The 15,678-nt window shown below is 39.3% G+C and overlaps 1 protein-coding gene across 1 annotated transcript in view; it reads left to right on the top strand.

Moving 5' to 3' along the window:
- LTN1 (listerin E3 ubiquitin protein ligase 1) overlaps positions 1 to 15,678 on the top strand; it is a 90,204-nt gene that overhangs the window by 38,241 nt on the left and 36,285 nt on the right. The window contains exons 14-19 of the mRNA XM_045284657.1: positions 1,071 to 1,224; positions 3,463 to 3,607; positions 4,145 to 4,331; positions 8,004 to 8,163; positions 9,199 to 9,306; positions 13,469 to 13,611. Of these exons, the coding sequence (XP_045140592.1) occupies positions 1,071 to 1,224; positions 3,463 to 3,607; positions 4,145 to 4,331; positions 8,004 to 8,163; positions 9,199 to 9,306; positions 13,469 to 13,611 (897 nt within the window). The remainder of the gene's footprint in view (positions 1 to 1,070; positions 1,225 to 3,462; positions 3,608 to 4,144; positions 4,332 to 8,003; positions 8,164 to 9,198; positions 9,307 to 13,468; positions 13,612 to 15,678) is intronic.

Raw genomic sequence — 15,678 nt, 5'->3', positions numbered from 1 at the left:
GAGTAGCTAACGTCAGCAGTTCTGCTGGAGGAAAATGAGGCATTCTGCTCCTGCAAACATGTACTGCCTCAGAAAGTCACGGGCAGTTCTACTCTGTCCTACAGGGTGCCTCTGAGTCGGAATCGACTTGATGCCAGGGAGTTTTTCTAAGTATCTAGGCTTTCACAAAGGGGAGCCCTGGTGCTGTAGTGGTTACTCGTTGGGCTAATAACTGCAAGGTCAGCAGTTTGAAACCACCAGCCACTACTCGGGAGAAAGGTGGGGCTTTCTACCCTCATAAAGAGTGACTGTCTTGGAAACTCATGGGTGCAGTTCAACACTGCCCTATTGGGGTGCTATGAGTCAGCATTAACTCAATGGCAGTGAGATTTGTTTTTTTGTTTTTTCGTTTAAGGCATTAACAGTTGAGTCATTATTTGGAAATATAAAAAGCATTTTCAATAAAGGGTTATAGATTCTATACATTTTTCAGCTTCAGAAACAAAATTAAAGATGTATATAGATATTATTTGTAAAATTATCATATGATAATGAGGAATATTTTTGGAAGGAGCAATAGTTGTGGCAAGTTGCCTAATGCCTCAGTTTTTTCATTTAGAAGAGAGAAGTAGTATCTCTTTCTCTGGTCTTATAGTTAAAAATGTTTAATCGTAATGTATCTCAAAACAAAATTGAGATTGCTTGCTTCAGAATGTATTCTTGATTTATTTATGAAAGAGATACAAAAAACAATAACTCTGCTTCTAGCTCCTCCTCTAATGTTGATATCTCTTTTTGGGAAAGGGATAATCTTTCTCATTTCTAAAAGACACATTTTATAATAAGCTTAGCAGGAAAGAACTAACTTTCAAGGTTTAACTAACTTAAACCTCACAATTTTTACATTTATGTGGCATGAGTTAGCATGTATTATTACATGTTTATGGCATAGGCAATTGGAAATCAATTTTGTGTTTTCTTTGTTAAATGAGATCTTAAAAATCTCTATCTGCAATGAGTTCTACAGAATTTATTTTCTGATAACAGTGAATCCATTGGGTTTACAAATTCCTGCTGGCTTTTTTTTTTAGACTTTCTTATCAGTAAACTGAAAAAAACGTGGCTGTCTGGCTTAAATTTCCTGATCCATCAAACTGACAGTGCCTACGAGAGGAGTACCTTCCTACGGCAGTCTGCTCTTTGGCTCAGGAGTCAAGTTCAGTCTTCATCTTTGGATGTCAAAAGGTGATCTTTTAAAAAATGATTGTAGTGTCTTTAATTTTTTTTCCTTACAGGCTCTTATATATAAGTACTGTTCTTAAATAAGTAGATTCTGTCTTGGGAGTGTCTGTGAAAAACATTCTGTTAGAGAAAAAAACCAAAAGAAGATCTATACAACCAAATTTGTCCCCAAAGATTTTATTTTAATGATCATTAACAAAACTGCCACTTAATTCAAGAATGATTTCATAGAATATGCTTGGAAAGACTCCTACTTTATGGCCAGTGACGTGATGGGGGTTCTAATCTGTGTTGTAGACAGGCATAAATTGTAACAAAAGCCTCTCACTGGTTACTAGATATTGTGATTGTTCTTGGTTGTTTGTTTTGGCTTTAGGTATCTATTATTGTGAGATTGAGTTGCAATTACATTTCACTCTTTTTTTAAAAAAACCCTTAAATATATGTAAAAGTGAAACCTAATAAAATGGTATCAGAACTTAAAATGTGAACACCTGGTTTGCAGAAGGATATGGATGACAGTGGAAGCCCAAAATCCATTTGCAGGATCGACACATAAATTCAGCCTCTGGTGACCATAGTTGAGAAATGTGAATAGGCTTGTTAACATACAGAGCATTGTGTAGAGTCAATTATGTTTCTATTAAAATGTAATATCTTTAAAAAAATCATTTTATTGGGATACAGCTTTTATCACAATACATCCATTGTGTCAAGCACATTTGTACATTTGTTGCCATCATCATTCTCAAAACATTTTCTTTCTACTTGAGAACTTGGTATCAGCTCCTCATTTTCCCCCCTCCCTCCCTCCCCTCCCCTCCCTCATGAACCCTTGATAATTTATAAATTATTATTATTTCCTGTCTTACACTGACCGATGTCTCCCTTCACCCACTTTTCTGTTGTCTGTCTCCCTGGGAGGGGATTATGTGTAGATCATTATGATCGGCTCCCCGTTTCTCCCCCCACCTTCTCAGACTTACCCTCCTAGTATCACTGCTCTCATCGTTGGGCCTGAGCGTTTTATCTGCCTGGATTCCCTGTGTTTCCAGCTCTTATCTGAACCTGTGCACATACTCTGGTCTAGCTGGATTTGTAAGGTAGAATTGGGATCATGATAGTGGGGTGGGGGGATAGGGGGCCTAAGTATTAAAGAACTAGAGGAAAGTTGTATGTTTCATCATTGCCATACTGCACCCTGACTGGTTTGTCTGTTCCTTGTGACCCTTCTGTGAGGGGATGTCCAATTGTCTACAGATGGGCTTTGGGTCTCCACTCTGCACCCCCCTCGTTCGCATTGATATAAAAATGTAATATCATTTGATCTCCCTTTTGATCAATTTCAAAGTGGCTTCAGTTAAAAACAAAGCAAACAAACAAAAAAACAAGTGAAGAGGGAATACTTGTGGTATTTCACCCCTGGTGAATCCTCTCTGACCATCACCAGGGATGTAAATAGACCTGCTTTCATACGGAATGTACTGGAAAGGGCATTATTGCTGATGCAGCTCGGTTAACATTTAGCATCTCTTTTGATTTCACTTTTGATCCAGTTTAAAGTTGTTCTAGTTTTTAATATTTTCTATTTTATTTCCTTGTTAAAATGTTCTATTAGCATATAATACACATATGTAACTCGATAATTCATTCACATCAAGATGTACTTTCGACTGAGGTTTTCCTCTGTTTTACTTTGTTATTGTTGGTTTTGTTGTTTTGTATGTTTTTCTGTATAATGGATCCAGGATAGATAAATCTATAGAGACGGTAACTCGATCAATAGTTTCTTGAGGGTACAGGCAGGGAATGTTGGCAGGAAATGGGGAGTTAATTACGGTGAGTACAAGAAAGAAGAAAATGTTCTAAAATTGATTGTGGAATCAACTCTCTTTAATGTAATAACTGTTGAACTGTGTGGTATCCATTATATGGAGCCTAAGTGAAGGCATCCAGAAGTTACTGGAATTGGTCCGATCCTTTTTTGATCATCGTGCTCTTAAGAGCACGAAATACTTGATCTGAAACCAGTCAGGTCCTGTTCATTTTGAGATAGCAGCATCATGCAGTTTCTCCTCTGAAATGTTGGATCAAGTCCCTAGTTTGAGTGTGTGTGTCCAGCGCAGAGAGTCACTTCTGAGTATGCCTGTCTCCTTGTTCAGTGGGATAGTGAATGTATATGAGGGTGTTCAAATTAGTCCCAGCACAACTACAGCAGTAAGTCCTTTTCATTACTGTCAGGCTGCAAGTTCTCTTGTCTACTGTGGATGATTTCCTGGAAGAACTTCTTGAGAGTGATGATACTGCTCTTCTAGGATTTTATATTGCAAGTGTTATACCAAATGACAGCGAATGGGAGCAGATGAGAGAGTGTCTCCCTCTGCAGGTATGTTTGTGGGTGAGGAGTGCCTGTCTCATTCTAGAGTTTGGATTTCAAGCAGACCCGACTATTTTTAAAATTTTATCCTGAGGAAGAATAAAGTACATGAAATGAATCGCATACTAGCCCAGCGGTTCTCAACCTGTGGCTCACGACCCCTTTTGGGGTCCAACGACCCTTTCACGGTTGTACAATTCATTACAGTAGCAAAATTACACTTATGAAGTAGCAATGAAAATAGTTTTATGGTTGGGGGGGTCACCACAACATGAGGAACTGTATTATAATAAAGAGTCACGGCCTTAGGAACCGCTTCACTAGCCTTTATGCCTCTGAACCATCACTATTTGATGTTAGCTCTTCACAGGTATCAGCAAATGTGGGCAGGGCCCATGATACAAAGTTAAACAAGACTTGTTTTTTTAAAGAACCGTAAACAAACACACATGTTGTTCCCAGTCTGAATAGCTGAGGTAGGAAATAATTAGAAAGTCTAATGATTTTGTATACAATTTAGTAGTATATTATTTTTTTTCTTTACAGTGGCTTCACAGGCCTCTTTTAGAAGGAAAACTGAGTTTGAATCATGAATGTGTCAAAGTAGATTATGTGGTACAAGATATAAATATAGTTCCTAACCATTTATGTGCGTCAGCATTATTGAGCAAAATGATCTTTGTTGGACTGAAAAAAGAAGGCATCCTAGAAGATAAAGAAATTGAGAAAATAAGTAAGTATATATGAGCATCTAGTATTAAATAATGAATGGATATAATTTTGAAGCAGTTTAAAATCACATTACAATTTAAAATTTAAATAATTAAAGAATCTGTAGCTTCCTATTAACTGTCTTAGAGAAGGAGAATTTAAGGTCACTTAAGTGGTATTAAACCTATTTTCATATTAGATGAAAATATAAAAAAAAAAAAAAGAAAATATACCCAAATCTTACTATAATCTTATTAATCTTAGAGCATGATTTGACAATATAGCAGTTAATTAAATTGGAATGGTATTACTATTTGCTGAGCTTATTGGACATACCCTAAAAGAAAGAAAGAAACTGGTGTTTTATCAAAGATTATATATTTTCAGTTCTTTTGTTTTTAACCACTAAATCTTTTTATCCAGAGGGCTATATTTTCCTGATAAATGTGAAATTCAAATGTTGAAATCCTATCTCTTTGAATATTGAAAAACAATCAAACACTTGGTGGCTAACCAAAAAATTGGCAGGTTGAGTTCACCCAAAATGCCTTGGAAGAGAGGCCCAAGGATCTACTTCTGGGGGGAAAAGTCATCGGAATCTTAGTATAATTCTACTCTGACACACATGAGATCGCCATGATACTTTTATTGTAGGAAATGGCTTGGAATTTTAGATAGTAGTATAACTTTTTAAAATATCATTTTATTATTACAGCTCTTTAAAAAAAACATTTTATTGGAGGCTATTTTACATTTCTTTTAAAAAATTTATTTAAATAATTTTATTGGGGGCTCACACAACTCTTATCACAATCCATACATCCATCCATTGTGTCAAGTACATTTGTTGCCATCATCATTCTCAAAACATTTTCTTTCTACTTGAGCCTTTGGTATCAGCTCCTCATTTTTTTCCCCTCCCTCCCTACCCCCCCTTCCCTCATAAACCCTTGATCATTTATAAATTATTATTATCATATTTTACAGTTCTTATAACAATCCATACATCCATCGTGTCAAGCACATTTGTACATATGTCGCCATCATCCTTTTCAAAAGAGTTTTTTTCTATTTGAGCCCTTGGTATCTGCTCCTCTTTTTTCCCTCCCTTCCCTCCTCCCACCCTTGTGACCCCTTGATAAATTGTAAATTTATCTTACACCAACTGCTGTCTCCCTTCACCCACATTTCTGTTGTTTATCCCCCTGGGGGGTGGAGGGATTATGCATCAATCATTTTGATCTGTTCCTCTTTCCTCCCCTCCTCCTCCCACCTTCCCCCTGCCCTCCTTCTATCACTGCTCCCGTTTCTATACTTGATGGGTTTACCTAACCTGGATTCTTTGTTCTGTGAGCTCTTATCTATACCAGTGTACGTGCTCTGGTCTAGCCAGAACTGAAAGGCAGAACAGGGTTCATCGTAGTGTGGGGTGAGGAAGCCTCAAAGAACCAGAGGAATATTGTGTGTTTCATCAGTGCTATACTATGCCCTGGTTGACTCATCCCTTCCTTGTAACCCTTCTGTGAGGGGATGTCCCATTATCCACAGATGGTTTCTGGGTCTCTGCTCCAACTCCCCCTGTTCTCAGCAGTATGTTTTTGTTTTATTTTGTTTTGTTTTGTTTTGTATTGGGTCTTTTGGTGCCTGTTACCTGATTCTATCTGCGCCTCATAATTTTACAGGCTGGTGTGCTTCTTCCATGTGGGCTTGTTGCTTCTCTGCTTGATGGCCACTTGTTTAACTTCAAGCCTTTAATACCCCAGACACTGTATCTTTTAATAGCTGGGCACCATCAGCTTTCTTCACCACATTGGCTTATGCACCCATTTTGGCTTCAGTGATTGTGTTGGAGGGGTGAGCATCAAAGAATGCCAGGTTGTTAGAACAAAGTGTTCTTGCATTGAAGGAAGGCTTGAGTAGAGGCCCAAAGTCTTGTCTACTTCCTCAGTGTATTGCCATGTAAGTATATGTATATACACCAGTACCTCTATTTTTATGAATTAACATATTTATATAAGTACACACCTATGTTTATATCTCTTGCCATAGCTTTGCTTCCTAGATATTTCCTCTGTTTCCTTTTACTTTTCTCTTGCCCTACCATCATGCTCGCCCTTCTTCTGCCTCTTAATTCCTCTCAGCTAGACTGCTGATGCTAAAGCACCCCCAGGATCTCCACATCCTTCTCACTGTTGCTTTTATTTCCCTAGTTGTTCCCTGTCTGTGGCACTGTTTGCTCACCACTCCTTTCGTCCGCCCCTTCCTCCCCTCAAGGTCCCTCTGGAACTGTCGGTGCTATTGCTTTCTCCTTGGGCTTGCTTCCCATGCCTTTCTTATATTGGTAGACAAAACAATAACAGAGACAAAACAAAAAGAAAACAAAAGATTGAATAAAAAGAGAAAAAAAGAAAAGAAACCAGCAAAAGCAACAACAACAATGAAAAAGCATACATAATTCCAGGACTGTCTGCTGACCTTTATGACTATCTCCCCACAAGTCCTGAGGGATTCTGGGATAGCAGTATGACTTTTATAAGATACAATTCAAAGTAGAGGAATTGCATAGACCTGTGTCAATCCTGTTTTTTCCAAGCCAAGAGCTTTATTACCTGTGGGGAAAAAATGGAGGCTAACAACTGAAATTTTTCTTTTGGTCAGTCAGGTTCACATCCCAGGAGATGTGCTCACAGAATAACTCCAAACACAAAGATGGTAGTTCAAGTCCTTATAATGCTTCATTTCTTTATTAATTGTGATGCAAATTACAAATTGACTATAATACTTCATTTTCTCATCGATCCTTTTAAGTTAGGTACTATTATTATCTTGACTTGGTCAGTTGTTTTATAAGGACAAGGTTCACTTTTGAACTAGCTTTCATGTCCAGTTCAAAACTCATACATAGCTTCATCAAGGGAGTTGTGACTGTTTGTGAATTAAAAAGCTACCATGTGTAAGGTTTACTTCTTACTCCAGTCTTATGAAGTATTGATAGCTGCACGTAAAGCTTGTGGCCGAACAGACTTGAATCCAGGCAGTCTCGTCCGTCGGAGGCCGGTACCCTTTTACTGTATCGTGTTATCACCCATCTTCTACCTTGGCATGAGTTCTCATCTCAAGTCTCGTGTCCCTTGGAGCTTATCTTGTATGAGACACCTCACTAATTGTGTCAGAAATAATAGGAAAAATATTCTGGTATTTGCAATAATTGAGGTCCTGCTACATTCTTCCTAGTCAGAAGAGACCAAGTAAGATTTGGACTGTTGGTAAGTGCCACTGAGTCGGTTCGGGCTCAAAGCAGCCAAGTGCCCAACAGAACAGGACCGTGCCCAGGCCTGCGCCAGCCTCGCCAATGTTCCTGTGCCCCGAGCCCATTGGTGCAGCCACTGTGTCAACCCATCTTGTTGAAGGCCTTCCTCTTTTTCGCTGCCCCTCCGTTTTACCAAGCATGATGTCTTTCTCCAGATGGGAGGATGTGCTATTTTATATCAGACAAATATTTGGGGAGAATGTGATATTTTGTATCAGGCAGATATTCCCAGTGTTCAATGAAGGCTGTTTTAAAAATTTGGTCCTTGATGTTTTGAAATAAATGGGATGTAGTAGTGTTAGAAAATGGGGTGGAAAAATAAAAGTGACTGCAGGGTTTGTTTACAAAGTACACCTGAAAACTTGGCGCCCTCCGTTTTGTTAGTTGCAGAACTCCTCTATTCCCTGCAGTGGTGTGAAGAATTATACAATCCACCTGTTTTTGTAAGTGGATATTGTAACATGCTTCAAAGAATGAATATCACATATGATAACCTATGTGCACTTGGTAATACTTCTGGCCTTTTGCAGCTGATATTTGACAGGTAAGAATCCCTTTGAATTTTCATTTTTTATGACCATTTTACTTGTGATGGCTTTGACTTTTATACGATAAAAGCTATTTTTTGCTCAAAGGGTCTAATTTACAAGATAATATGTATTGCTTAGTAATGAATACTCTATATGCACTAAGTACTTCATGAACTCTTCAAGGGAAATGTTCGCACTTTGCCTTTCTTGATTACTCTGTAAATACATTCAATGGGAGTTAAAAGTGAAAGAAATAGATATTTATGAGGGTCGTGTTGTTGTCTGTAACCCATCTTCTCACTACTTTCAACTTCAACCTCAACCTTATAAATTGCTCTAGATGGGTCTTAATATTACAAGCACAAAACCCATTCCCCTGGATGAGGAAGAAGGTGTGACAATGAAGTCCTTATGTGGTTATAGCACTTCAGTTTCTTTCTTTTTTTACCCGCAATTTGATTTATTTTTGTGATTGTTGTTGTTAGCTGCTACCATATCTGCCCACAACCCATGGTGACCCCTGGATTAGAATGTGGTTGTCTATAGGGTTTTCATGGGATGATTTTCAGTAGATCACTGGGCCTTTCTTCCTAGCAGTTAGCATTTTGAAATTGCTATGTTGAACTTCTCTCTCAACTAAAAAGTTTATCAGTTGCCTGTAGTATTTTTACCATATCAGAGGACACGGCTGAACAAGTCTTCCTCCTCACTCCCACCCCTAGGTACCCAGCACAGCTTCCTCAGTGGTTATGAGTATCTCCTTGATTCTCCAGCTTCATCCAACCCAGAGAGAGGTCCTTTCCCCACTGGTCTTCGTTAAAATCACCTCCCGTACTGGGCCTTGAGGGATGTGGAATTGCTTTGGAGTGAGAGCTCAGTATCACTTGAGAAAGAATAGCAATGGGATAATGGGAGGTGTTTTAGTACAGATGTGTGGGATGAATTGATGCTCTCACTTAGTGATTTAATGAATTCTGTAAAAGGAATCTAGTGTTAAGAAAGGACACTAAGTATACTTTTAAACAGAAAAACTTTTTTTTCATTTTTAGATCCAAAGTATATGGCACCCTTTGGTCTCTTATTATTATTAAGTTGATCTCTGTTCGAAGGATTACACCTGAGGATGTAAAACATCAGTATAGGAGAGAAGAAAACAGGTATTTTTTTTCTTTTTATTGTGAATTACGTGAAAGCTTACTGAGCAAATCATCAGTCTTATGTTTGACAATTCATTCACACTTTGTTCCGACTCATCCCTCTCAGTCCCCTCAATGTGCCATCACGGCCTTTCCCCTGTTTCCTGTTCAGCTCCTCTTCCTTTCCGAACCTCTGTATGCCGCTGTTGTGTGAATGCTGCCCTTTTGATCGAAAATGGCTGTGTTCTCACGTAGAGGAGTTCTGTTCCAGCCCCAAAGGGGAAACAAGGCCATAGTCTTGGGTCGCACCTGCCTCCGTCCAACTAGAATGCCTGGTCTCTTTTATGATTTTGAGAAAACAGGTATTCTTATTTAAAATATTTTTACTTTGTAATGTAATAAATGCTCACCTTGGTCACTCATGCCTAAAAACACTAATAAATTAATATTCCAATCATAAAAAACACTAATAAATCAAGATCACAAGGTTTTCAAGAGCACAGCTTTAGAAAATGTAGGAATTAAATGAAAGGGAATGAGGAAAAAAAATGAAGAATTTTATATTTATTTTAGATAATTAGCTTTGTAGGAGAGACCCCTCCCATACATTATGCACAAAAATAAAGTCTACATTAAAAGCTAAATTTAAAAAAGCTAAATATGAAGAACAGTTATATGAAAGTTTAAAGGGAAATAAAAAATGTATAATCTGGGCAGGAAAATCATTTTAAGCAGAGCACAAAATCCAGGATCCATAAAGGAAAGAAAGATACTTCACTTTATAAAAAATGTACGGTATCTGAGATATAGTAAACAAAGATTAAGAAACAAATGACAACATGGAGGAAACATTTGCAAATTAGCAAATATATCTGGAATATGTAAATAAAAAACTAAGTTGAAAAATATGTCAAGGGTATTGTCTTAATTCTCTAATGCTACTGTAACAGAAATGTGAGTCACGTTTGAACTTGAACACACAGAAATGTCTTCTTGCCTTTTTCACAGTCCTCTCCCTGAGTCTTGGAGTTTCTTACTTCAGTAACCCCCAACCCCCGAGCCCTGGGGCCAAAGACACACACTGCTCTCAGCTCTTCTTTCTTGGGGGTAGTGAGCTCTCTCTCCCCCTCTCTGCTGGCTTCTCTCACCTTATCTCTTATCTTGTAGGAGTTAAAAGGTGTTGCAAGCCACATCCAAGTGTTGTGGGCTGATATCCCACCATAATAATACCTCACTCCTATAACATCCTCATCCTGCTTCAGTGACTGCAGCCTTCAGGATGGGTTGCAACTCAATGTAAAGAAAACCCAAATCCTCACAACTGGACCAATAGATAACATTGTGGTTAAATAGGAAAATGACTGAAGTGGTCAAGGATTTAATTGTGCTTGCATCCATAATCAATGCTATTGGAAGCAGCCATCAAAAAATGAAACTGACAAGTCTGATGCATAAGACCCTTTTAAATGTTGAAGGGCAAGGATATCACTGAGGATGAAGGTGTGCCAGCCCAAGCCATGGACTTTTCAATCATGCATGTGAAAGTTGGACATTAAGGAGGGGCAAAGAATTGGTGCATTTGAGTGATGGTACTGGTAAAGAGTATTGAAAGTACCATGGACTGTCAGAAAACAGACAAATCTGTAAGATACAGCCCGAATGCTCCATGGAGGCCAGGATGAGGAGACTTTGTATTGCATCCTTTGGACATGTTATCCGGACAGACCAGCCACCAGAGAGGGACATCAATCTCGGAAAACGGGAGGGACAGAGAAGAAATGAAGATCCTTGACGATGTGGATCAGCACAGTGGCTGCAACAATGGATTCCAGTATAACAATGATTGTGAGGATGGCGCAGGAACAGGCAGCCTTCCCTCCCGTTGTGCGTAGGGTTGCTGTGAGTCAGAACTGACTTGGTGGTGCCTCACAACAACAACAACAACAGCAACAACCTTGCTTTATTCCTCCCAGGCAGGGATTAGAACAGCTGCATCAGGTCACAAAATAGAGGAAAGCCACACAATACTGGGGACCATGGCCTAGCCAAACACATTAGGGGGGCACAGTGTGTTCAACCTATTACAGATAGTAACAGGTATTTTATAGATGAAATCGTCAATGTATCGGACAAGGTAATTCAATTATGAAATGTGAACTATTTACTTACCAGTAATGACAGACATATACATTCAAATAAGCATGTTTGATTCCCCCATATATCCAGCAGTGAAGAAGATTGGCAGCTTTTGGTGAAAGTGCACATTTGTTTAGCTTTATCAGAAAACACTGAAGTTACCAAAACGTGTTGCTATGTGCCACTGTGTTGGGTCTGACTCCCGGAGATTCCATGTGCACAGAGTGGAGCTGCTCCAAAGGGTGTTCAAGATCTTTCAGAATCAGATCACCAGCGTTTCTTGTTAGGCAACTCTTTTGGTTTATAAGCACTGAACCACTTGTCCCACCACAAGACTCCTGCCAAACGTGTTATTACTACGTTCAAATCCTATGATTTTTAAATGAGATGTCTGAGAATCTAACCTTGAGGTATTTGCACATGTGCAGGATATCTGTTGAGGACATTCATTGTAGCATTATTTATAAGACCAAAAATTTGGAAAAGAAACTAAAGGTTCACTAATAGAGAAATAGTTAAATTGTGAGACATTCAGAGTATGAATTGCTGTTTAGTAGTTTTTTTCCCCTTGTCACTAGCTTTACAATAGAAGTATATGGAATGATATGCCTTGGTATGGAATGATCTACAAAATATATTTTTATTAAGTGACACATAGCAGGACAATGTTTAGTGTGATCTCCTTTATGTAAATAAAACCCAACTACTTATATTCTTCTGGTGGCACACAGGTTCAGTACTCAGTTTCTAACTAAAAGATCGTGGTTCAGAGCCGCTCTGTTACCGTTGTAGCTCTCAGCCCAGGAAATCCTGTAGACCTGATCTACTCATTCACATGGGGTTGCCCTGATTCAGAATCAGCTCAGCTGCCATCTAACAACAGCAAAATGTATATACACACACGAGAATATCAGTGAAGAGAGTGTTCACTGAAGAGAATATCAGTAAGACAGAATATTAAAGACCCCAATCAAGTATTGCTTGTAAACTTTATTTGTAACATTTTGTGCATTAGGTGAAGGTTTAGAGAGCAGATCGTCATTTTTGCATTCAACAATTCATCCACGTTTGTTTCAACTCATTCATTGCACTCCCTCCCTTCAGTGCAGTGGTTCTCAACCTTCCTAATGCCACGGCCCTATAATACAGTTCCTCATGTCGTGGTGACCCCCCCAACCAGAAAATGATTTTCATTGCTACTTCATACCTGTAATTTTGCTATTGTTATGAATTGGACGATCCCTGTGAAAAGGTCGATCGACCCCCAAAGGGGTCACGACCCACAGGTTGAGAACTGCTTTAATGCAATGCCACTTATTCCACTTCCTTTCTGTGTTTCCTGTTTTCATTTCTCTTTCTTTCCTAAACCCTCTGCACCATGTCCTTGGGTAAATGCTGCTCTTTTGATCTTGAATAGTTGATTATTCTAACAAGGAGGTGAGTTCAGTTTGAAATCTAAAAGGAGGGTTGTAGAGTCTTAAAGATCCCACCAGTGTCCAATTGGTAAGCCTGGTCTCTTTTAGGATTTTGAGTTTGTCCCACATTTTTCTCCCGCTCTACCCAGGACCTTATAATGTCGTCCCTTTCAGAGCAGTTGGCAGGGGAGCTAGGCACCATCTAGTTCCTCTGGCTTCAGGACTGTGGAAGCTGATGTTTGTGTGGCCATTAGTCCATTGGACTAGTTGTTTTAATGTGTGTCATTATTCTCATCATTATTCTCTCTTCCTTAAATGGCTGTGCACAAGCATTTAGGACCCTAGTCATTGATCACCAAAGTAGAATATAGAACATTGTTTTTGCTTGTATAATTAAAAAGGAACTTTCATACATGAAGAAAGCTTATATATGATTATTTTAAAAACTATAAGCATACAGGAAAAGGAAAAGAAGCTCAGTTTCATCACTCAGGATCAGACATTATTAATTTACTATCATAGTTAATTTTTCCCCTTGTACAGAGGACTTATTGGTCTTTTTGAGCAGCCTGAATGTGATGAATTTTCTAAAAAATTGCATATTTAAATAATTATGTGTTTTCTCTAAATAGGTTTTTCCCACTAACAGAGGGTAATTTGCATACCATTCAAATTCTTGGTCCATTTTTGGTGAAAGAAGAAAAGAGAAAATTTATTGCTGACTGTATACCTGCGCTTTTGTCTTGGCCGAAGACTGATCTTTACTATATCGATGGTTAGTTGCTTGATAATTTTTTCATGAACTTAATATTTCCTGAGATGTAAGATATCTTTCTTTCATTATTTTTTTTCCCAAAAATTATATCCAGCTTTATTAAAGATAGTTGTCATAAACAGTCATGGTATTCAGGCAGGACATGGGCACCTGATAGCAGCATACAGCCACTGTAAAACCCACTGAAGTCTGTATCTGATGCTCTGAACAGGAAACGTTTAGAGTGAGAGTTGACATTGCACATTTGGCATGTTGTTTTAACAACGTTTCCTGAGTGGACCCTGACTTTCAGGACATGAAATGGACACAGCAGAATTGCCCATCTGAAGATCCACAGACTGAACCCAGGAGCCCGCTGCTCTTGTGAGGGGTGGGTGCCATTAGGATGGCGTCACTGGAAAGTCCAGATCGCCCAGTATGCTAACCAATGTTTAGAAGTCAGGTCCCCACATGTCTCTGGGTTTATGGGAGTCAAGTCTTTGCTGAAGGCAGAGAGGGAGAAGAGTGTGTGGAGGATGTAAAAAGAAACACTACTTTTTCCCTCTCCCAAGCTGTGTTTGTGTCAAGGTTGCTAACCTGTGTCCACATCAGGGAATCCCTCTTCCTGGGAACTCAGAGGGAGTCTCTCAAAACTAGCAGGGCAAGGTGATGTCCTCACATCATCCAGGTTTGGAGCCATCCTATTAGTGATGTTTGCCCCTTCCCCCAAAACAACAATGAAGTCTTCTGTGTGCTTGTGCTAGCAGCACAGCTTTAAAAAAAAAAAGTGGACCAAAACACTGCATTTCTATAAAACTTGGTAAAAAAATAGTATTTCAAACTATTTTTAAAAAATTTTAATCAATTTATTAGGGGTTCATACAACTCTTATCACAATCCATACATATATCAATTGTGTAAAGCACATTTGTACATTCATTGCCCTCATCATTCTCAAAACATTTGCTCTCTACCTAAGGCCCTGGCATCAGCTCCTAATTTTTCCCCCTCCCTCCCTGCTCTCCCCTCCCTCATGAACCCTTGATAATTTATAAATTGTCCGACGTTTCCCTTCACCCACTTCACCTCCCCCACGGAGGAGATTATATGTAGATCCTTGTAATAGGTTCCCCCTTTCCAACCCAACCTCCCACTATCGCCACTCACACCACTGGTCCTGAAGGGATCATCCACCCCAGATTCCCATTTTTTCCAGTTCCTATCTGTACCAGTGTACATCCGTTAGTCTAGCCAGATTTGTAAGGTAGAATTGGAATCATGATGGGGAGAGGGGGGAAGCATTTAGGAACTAGAGTAAGGTGACCAGATGTCCCGCTTTTTAACAATATTTCCGTGTCCCGTGGTGTTTTTAAAAAGTCCCGATTTTTGGAAAGAATGCACAACAAGCTAGGGTATACGGTTTTCGGCTGCCATGTGGCTGTTTCACCAGGATATGAGTTTTATCAATGGTGTCCCACTTTACCAATGTTAAAATCTGGTCACCATGAACTAGAGGAAAGTTGTATGTTTCATCATTGCTACATCGTACCCTGACAGACTCATCTCCTCCCCAAGACCCTTCTGTAAGGGGATGTCCAGTGGCCTACAAATGGGCTTTGGGTCTCCACTCTGCACTCCCCACCTCATTCACAATGATAAGATTTTTTTTCTGATGATGCCTGATAACTGATCCCATTCGATACCTTGTGATCGTACAGGCTGGTGTGCTTCTTCCATGTGGGCTTTGTTGCTTCTCAGCTAGATGGTCGATTGTTTACCTTCAAACCTTTAAGACCCCAGATGCTATATCTTTTGATAGCCGGGCACCATCAGCTTTCTTCGCCACATTTGCTTATGCACCCGCTTTGCCTTCAGCAATCACATCAAGGAGGTGAGCACACAATGATAATGATTTTTTGTTCTTTGATGCTTGATAACTGATCCCTTCGGCACCTCCTGAGCACGCAGGCTGGTGTGCATCTCCCATGTGGGATTTGTTGCTTCTGAGCTAGATGGCCGCTTGTTTACCTTCAAGCCTTTAAGACCCCTCAGATGCTATATCTTTTGATAGCCGGGCACCATCAGCTT

The sequence above is a fragment of the Echinops telfairi genome, unplaced genomic scaffold, assembly GCF_000313985.2.
Source record: "Echinops telfairi isolate 266 unplaced genomic scaffold, ASM31398v2 ScPeMD7_7469;HRSCAF=8507_0, whole genome shotgun sequence".
Classification (NCBI taxonomy): Eukaryota; Metazoa; Chordata; class Mammalia; order Afrosoricida; family Tenrecidae; genus Echinops; species Echinops telfairi.
This window is presented reverse-complemented; position numbering and strand designations above follow the sequence as displayed.